This window comes from Etheostoma spectabile, chromosome 8, assembly GCF_008692095.1.
Source record: "Etheostoma spectabile isolate EspeVRDwgs_2016 chromosome 8, UIUC_Espe_1.0, whole genome shotgun sequence".
Taxonomy (NCBI): Eukaryota; Metazoa; Chordata; class Actinopteri; order Perciformes; family Percidae; genus Etheostoma; species Etheostoma spectabile.
Genome location: NC_045740.1, coordinates 25,715,228 through 25,723,257, shown reverse-complemented (window position 1 = coordinate 25,723,257; position 8,030 = coordinate 25,715,228). Strand labels below are relative to the sequence as shown.

Genomic DNA, 8,030 nt, shown 5'->3' with positions numbered 1-8,030 from the left:
GTTCCCTCTTCACCTGTTTAGAAAGTGTCCTGTGCTGTATCATTTAGTCCATTTATTTTATAGACTGCAAACATCCTGTTAAGTTAGTGCACATTAACTCACATTATTAGTTAGCCAATTAGCTTAAATTTCTGGATTTATTTTAGATTTCTACTGTTAGTTGGCCCACTCTTCACTTTGATTTTTTTCTACCTCCCTTCACCCCCCCTTCCTTGCTCCCCCTGTTATCTAATTCTCCTAAAAAGAGAAAGCATAGGGGGTTGTGAGGAGAGGAGATAGAGGGAGGAGGAGGGAAGAGTATGGGCATCTATTGTCAGTTTGATTTTTCACCCTTGTTCTGTCTCACACATTATTTTTTGTTTTATCCTGAGAAACATTTTTAATGATCAAGTTGACAATTGCCAAGATGGAGGAGTGGGGAGAGAGAAGGGAGGAGTATGGGCTCTCCATACAGGTATCCGTACAGATACAAGACAGGGGACCAATCACACATGCAAACAGAAACAGAAGTAAAGACTAAGGCTGTGTCTAAAATCGCGCGCTTCTTTACTAAATACTATCTATTTGAGTACATAGTGCGTTCACATTGTTGAAGTGCGGTCAAATGCAGTGCACTTAAAGTACCCGGATGGTTCACTCAAAACAATCAGAAAGTTAAGTGTAGATCGATGGACACTTTCCACACTCAACGGTTGCCATCTTGGCAACGTAGCGGAAGGGGCGGAGCTAAAAACAGTTGAAAAGTTTGGCGGCCGAAGCCGCGATAGAGAGACCAATGGAGCAATACGAATGTAAGCTGAACATGAGTCTTTTTGCTATACTTATAACATATAAGCCACCTGTAAATGTATATTTGGTTAATTTTACAGTCGGTAATGATTTTTGTACCACGAATTATAACGTTTATTGGTACCGTAATTTGACGTGCTAGCAAGTTAACCTTAGCTAGCTAACAGCGGCAGTTTAACCATATTGGCAAATAAGTTCTAAGCTAACGTTACATGTGTTGTAGTATATTGTTGTTTGTGTTAAATTATCGTCCTGCTGTAGAAGATTTTAGTGTTAAAAGTGTGATCTTAATCAGTTGTACATAATCCGCTGTAAGCGTTAGCTCACAAAAATAGCGATCAGCTGATTGTCTGCCGGTAACGGTAACAGTAGCATAATGTTAAAACCTATCGGCTGTTACTGCCTCCACCTGATGTATATACTGTATAATCCATCTCTTCAGGGACAAACGAGGAGTAGAGGTCCGTCATTTAGGGGCGACAATGGCCATCAGACCGTAGAAGGATCCCCTGGAGAATCTGAAGTCCCACTTCATGTCCCTATCCCCATCAGACTAGCTGCGGCCTGGGGGGAGCCTGCAGAACTACAAGCACATTTATAAAATAAAATTATATTAAAAGTATTTAACTTTGTTATCTTTTGTATTACACGTTGCATGACTGTAGCAAGCATATAATGAATATAAAGGTATGAAATCTATTTAAATGTCAGGTCTGTTACTTCTGCTTTCACTATTGCATTGTCACTGTATGAAGACCATTTAGAACAAAAACACAACTTAAAATAAAAGACGTAATGATGTTTTGTTTATTAGGTAAGTTATATGGGTAATGCTTCACAACAACAGTCTTATCTATGGGCCACAAGGATGTCCTCATGAAATTGTTGAGCATTAAAATGAACAGTAACGTTATGAATGAATGAATATTAACATTACTTATTTTTAGAGCAGAAACATAAGTATATACATATAAGTGTGGACTGCAAAGAATAGGTGTAATTATTGAATTTAAAAGACTGCACTAACAAGAACGAATATTATACAATACAGTTGTGTGTACTGTTTTCAGCTAATGGGGGGGTGACATGACGGCGGAGTCGCAATCGTCATCCTGCCGTGACACGGAGGATATAAAAACATCACATTTATTTTTGTTAAAATATCAAAAACAAAGCAGGAATTATTTTTCGCAAAACACAATAGCAGACTGGAATTCTCTCCCCCTGGTGAGATTCACAATTTTAAGAAGAAGGGATGAAATGTGATCATCATTTCCGGTAAATGCACATGGCAGTGCGCGATTTGAGACAACACTCCTCTGTGGAAATTTACGCACTATGCAAGATAGTACGTAGTGCGCAAAGTGTACTGTCTGGAAGTGCATTAACGTAAGTGCGCGATTTGAGACACAGCCTAACAAAAATTCACCCCATGGATTTCAAAGACCCCGAGACAAGTGTCCAAAGTCTGTCCTAGGGCTCCATTATAACGAGCCGTAGACAGTTCAATGTATACGACATTCAAAAAAGAAAGGATCCATGTATGAACAGATAAGTCATGGGGTGGCTGTGAGTGCATGTCAGAGAATAGCGCGGACACACGCCTCACACCACGAGCATAAGAGAATAGCGCGGACACACGCCTCACACCACGAGCATAACACGGAGAAAACCAATTAGAGAAAAGAAAAAGAGACTAGCTGTCCCGTTTTAGGATTATCAGCTGAGCTTGTGTGAGACTAAGTTGTCTAACTGATGTATTGGTCTATAGTTCTTGCATATTTAAAGTAAGTTAGCTAGTGACTTTGCTGTTTGTGTTCTTCACCTGTTAGCTAGGTTGCACTTTGTTTGATTGTAATAAAGCATCAAAAGAGAGAAGCTGCATCCATCCAGACACAGTACATGGGGTGAAGTTGGAAACCAAAATCAGGTTTAAATACAGTCCTAATCTAGTCTTCACTAACAAGTTTCAAATAATGTCACTGGAATTACCGTTATTGTTTGCGTCATCAGTACCATATTCAATCTAATTGGATGGGACTATACTGTACGTTGCAATTGATGCACCACTAAGACAACTACACAGATTTGGCGGCATTCCCCATTCATTTGCGACAAAATCAGTATAGTTTGAGCGCTGAGGTTAGCACATAGTAGTATGGACGGCGACATGATTGAAAATGAAGAAAAAGACCACAGAGATTGGGCAGACCAGCAGCAAGACATTCCCAGTCATCCTCGGCCTCATCTGAAAGAGATGTTTGAGATAGTAGGCATCAAGAATGATTCCTGGCCAATGTGCTGGGGAACTTCTTCATTAATGTGTGTTTAATAATTCATATTTAATCCTTTATTTTCTTTACAGAAGCCATATCGGAAGCCATAAAGAGCATGTTTTTATGTCCACTGAAGTTCCTCAGCGTGCTCTCTAGTAACATCTGTGTGGTCCAGGTAGCTTTGCATAAAAAGTAGGTGTCATTTGCAGGGATACTTTTAATTTTATACTTTAAGTAAATTTCCAAGCCTGCACTTTGTTACTTTCACCTGCGTAAAGAAGTTAAATCAGTACTTCTACTTTTTATTTTTTAAGCATCTGTACTTCTACTTAAGTACGGGAAGTGAGTACTTTTGCCATCTCTGCCTTTTAGCAGCTGTAAGTCCAGCAACATTTTTCAGCTTTAGAGAGTTGGAAGGCTAACAGGTCATTCAGAATCAAAACATTGACAGTAACAGGCATGGGGCCAAAGTGTGACCCAGGTACACCCATCTACTCTCTGGAGAAGTCTGGTCAGAGGTGGTCTTCATGGAAGTGTTGCAGCCAAAAAGTCATTCCTCCGACATGGAAACAAGGCCGAGAGACTCTGATGAGTCAAAATTTGAAATATTGGCTGTAGCAGAAGGCAGTTTGTTCGCCAAAGCACTGGAAAGCACTACAATAATGAGGCAACTGTGAAGAAAGGTGGAGGTTCCTTGTAAGTTTGGGGCTGCATTTCTGCAAATGAAGTTGGAGATTTGGTCAGGATTAATTGTGTCCTCAATGCTGAGAAATACAGGCAGATACTTTTCAATCATGCAATACCATCAGGGAGGCGTATGATTGGCCCCAAATCTATTCTGCAGCAGGACAACAATCCCAAGGACATTAAGAACTATCTTCAGTGTAAAGAAGAACAAGAAGTCCTGGAAGTGAGGGCATGGCCTCCCCAAAGCGCTGATCTCAACATCATTGAGTGTGTCTGGGATTACATGAAGAGACAAATGATTTAAGGGAGACTACACCCACTGAAGATCTGTGGTTAGTTCTCCCAAGATGTTTGGAACAACCTATTAGCCGAGTTCCTTCAAAAGTAAGTAAGTAAAGACTAACACAAATGCTAGAAGTATTTATTAACTATTACTAATTACTGATCTAATGCTAATTTAGTCAGCTAGCACCCCCCGGTCTGCCTCACTCCACCGGCGCTAACAGACTTCAGTCTGGATGAGAGCTGACAACGGCCTAGGACATATAGCCATTGTGTTTGTAACCCGTTGCAAAGGCTGTTACGTGTTACATTAATGTAACTACTTTTTCTAGGTAAAAAGTAGTGTAATGCGGTACTACTGAAAATTTGGTAACAAAACATAGTTCCTTTTTCAATTTGGCACAACGTTATGTTTCCCAACGACAGATTTTACAGTGACACTGCCTTCTCAGCTGCGTGCTCACAAGCTTCACACGCTAGGCCCTACATTCCAAAGCTAACTTTTGATAGTGTTTTAAGCTTAGTGGATTTTTGGGCACTCTGAGTGGAGAGCTATGGGACACATGCCACTACATTGCTGAAGACTAGCAGTCCTACAAACAGAGCATGCCAGGCAGACATAAAGCTGTGAGAGACGGATTCATACATGCAGCGGACTGTTGTCGACTTGTGTTGGTTGCACGGACACATAAGGATTTCCAGAAAAGAAACTGCACGTGTCTACGACAATGCATGGACCATCGTGGCTGTGCGACCAGTTAAAGTCGGTACAGAAATTACATACACCAAGACCGTGTAACACTGATGACCTGCCGATGTGCATTCACCTGCGCTGGACTTGTAGAATCCAGTCCGCAGTGTAGTTCTGACACTTCACTGATAAACCCTAGATTGGCTTTATGGTCAAAGGTACTTTTTGTATAATTAACTTCAGTCTCTGCAAGAGACAACTGTTTTTAAAAGTAATGTAAACGAGTGATGTAAAGTTACTTTCCATAGGCGGTAACTAAGTAAAGTAACTGATTACTTTTTTAAGAAATAACAACTAACAAGCAAACACTACTTTTTAAAAGTAACTTCACAACACTGCATATAACGTTAGGTAACGTTAGCCCCTAGCCAGCTAGCAGCCAGCCACTATCATTACACAAACCCAAGCCCGGCTAGCATATAACTCCATCGCCAGATGCTAAGGACGTCAATGGCTGTTTCACAGTTACGTAATGTATCGTCTCCGTTAACGTTAACAGTGTTTGTGCTGAAAATCTGCTCAGTGCGGAATTTCTCCCCCTTTACGTTTAGCTGTCTTCACAGATAATTTTACCCGACAAAAGGTGGGTTAGGCACCAAAAAGACATGTCAAGATTCCCAAAAATAATAATTGTCATTTCGGACAGGTCTTCTCCCGCTGTACAACAACGGCCATCGGATTCCGCCAGCCATCCCTACCCACACAAGTCTCTCAGAGTTGTTGAGTAACGTTACAACAAACCCCTTTCGCCACAGTGTTGAAAACATCAAAAGGTGACATTGACATTGAATTTATTCTGATATAGTGGTTTTAGCTGCTGGCTAATGTTAGCTTGATGCTCACTAATTGGTCAGCTACTGTACAATACAAATCAAATCAAAAAAACATAATTATGCTGAGGAAATTGCAGCTATTTCATTAGAATGACATGAATAAACATTACTAAATGTAACATGAATAAAACTTGAATGGCTAAAAAAACTTGTCCCTGAAATAATGTAGTCTTTCACAATAGTGTTTAACAATGAAAACTACAACTCCCATTGATCCACGCAACTAAGACAAGAAAGAAGCCGACGCTTGATGTGTTTGTACAGGCTTATCATTTCTTTTCTTGTGATCAATTAAAAATATATATATATTTTAATATATTCAGGCTTATTTATGACAATCACATGTTATGAATGTAAATGTGCTGTATTTATATAGCGCTTTTCCAGTCTTAACAACTGCTCAAAGCGCTTTTACATCTACAGGATACATTCACCATTCACACACATTCATACACTGTGTTTATCTGCTGAGCAAGGTGCCACCTGCTCAGCAGATAAACATTCATACACATTCACACTCCGATGCGCAGCACCGCAACTCGGGGTTCAGTGTCTTGCCCAAGGACACTTCGACAGTGACTGCAGGGGCAGGGATCGAACCACCAACCTTCCGATTGGCAGGCAACCGCTCTACCACTGAGCCACAGCCGCCCCGAAAGCATATTGTATTTATGTTGTAAGGAAATCTGAAAGACAGAAAGTCAATTGTGGTTGTTTCATTTAGTAGTGTGCTCTGCTGCTCATGTAACCACAGTCTATAGTGTAATTAAGTAGTAGTCTCAGTCATGCCGGCTGGGTTTTTTGTGTTTAAGTTGATTGGAATGGAAAATGTGTTTGTGTGTATCTAGGACTAGATGGAGATAATTGCTAATATACTCACAACCTTGATTAAAAAGATTGGAAAAAAGTACCGTGCTAATTTTTTAATATAATACTTTGATACACTATACACATTGTATCAAAGTAATTTCTCGCAGGACAAAGAGAAAAGTGTCACTGGTTTGAAGATGAGTCATTTTTGCTTATGCACAAACCATATGGTGTGGTTTGTATGGATTTGAATAACACCTAATCTGACAGTAGGCTGTCGTAACGCTTCACCAATTCACCCACTTTCCTGTCTTTCCTCTGTGATTCTACTCAAAAGTAACTTGATACAGTGCTTATGGCACATGCCCTGTAAACCACTGCTTTTTAATCTCCAAAGCATTTTCAGCATTGCATCCAAATTAAAACACTAAAAATACAAACACCCGAGATGTCTCTTTAAAAGTCAGTTAAGACCGGTATTTGCGGTTTGTGTGTATGAGGAAAAGATAAGTATAAGTGTCGTCACTGACAATTACATGCTGCAGAAGCAGGCTGAGTCACTGCATGTATGAGTGTGTTCACTCTGTGCTCATATGCACTTCATTAGCTCGTATTAATCATCCTTTTCATAAAATATAACAGTATGAGAATGTGTGTGCGCGTGTGTGTGTGTGTGTGTGTGTGTGTGTGTGTGTGTGGGGGGGGGCGGAATAACACCTGTTTATTAACTATGACAGACTTTTTGATGGGCGAAAACGTAAAAGGAGGGAAAGTATCTCTTTATCTATCGTCTCTTAAACCGCCCCCTCCATATTTCCTCTCTGAACCCCCCCTTTCTTCCTCACCATTGGGGCTCCTCTTGTGAAGCTCCTCCTTGCCGTTCTTGCTGCTGCTGCTGGTCGCCGTCCTTCGGGCTGAGGAGGTCTTGCTGGTGTTCAGCTTCCCAGAGCCCTTACTTGACACAGAGCCGTCCTCCTCACTTGGCAACCGGCTGTAGTATCCATGGCAACAGAGAGAGGCAAGGGAGAAAGGAGAGGGGAGGGCTTGTAAGCCTCAAGCAGTAAACATTCATCTTACAGTTATTATTTGCACTATCAACTGATTTGGAAAATAGCATTAATAGAGCACAAAAAACATTTAAAGGTGCTTTACAACCCAAGGAAATGTTGTGTATTGGTCTGTATGCGAGTGTGCATACATGTAATGGACAAAAAAAACTATGATTAGAAACTCTAACCCAAAACTACTATTATTCCAAAATATGAAAAACGGCAAGAATATCAAATAAAAAGTAATGTGATTTGCATCCACAATCACAGCTTCAGCATGACTGTATTGTCTGTGTTTTTATTTTTGTTTTGTGATTTTTATTTTTTCTTTGGGCTAAGGATTTTTTCTTTACGTGTCTCAGTTTTTCTAAGGCTGCAAATAATGTGTGGTGTGGCTCGATGCTCGTCTATGGGTCCAGTAAACTTTCAGTCATATCCTGTCAGGAACTCTAGGAAATGACCACAAAACTCCAGGCATTCGTAAATTAAATCAGAATCAATGTTGATTTTCATCATTGATTTATTAAAACCTTCCTGCTAACAAATGATAACC

At 40.3% G+C, this 8,030-nt stretch overlaps 1 protein-coding gene across 2 annotated transcripts in view; it reads right to left on the bottom strand.

Moving 5' to 3' along the window:
- kiaa1549la (KIAA1549-like a) overlaps positions 1 to 8,030 on the bottom strand; it is a 233,270-nt gene that overhangs the window by 55,110 nt on the left and 170,130 nt on the right. For both annotated transcript variants that reach the window (XM_032523275.1, XM_032523276.1), the window contains one exon: positions 7,274 to 7,419. In XM_032523275.1, coding sequence (XP_032379166.1) covers positions 7,274 to 7,419 — 146 coding nt within the window. The remainder of the gene's footprint in view (positions 1 to 7,273; positions 7,420 to 8,030) is intronic.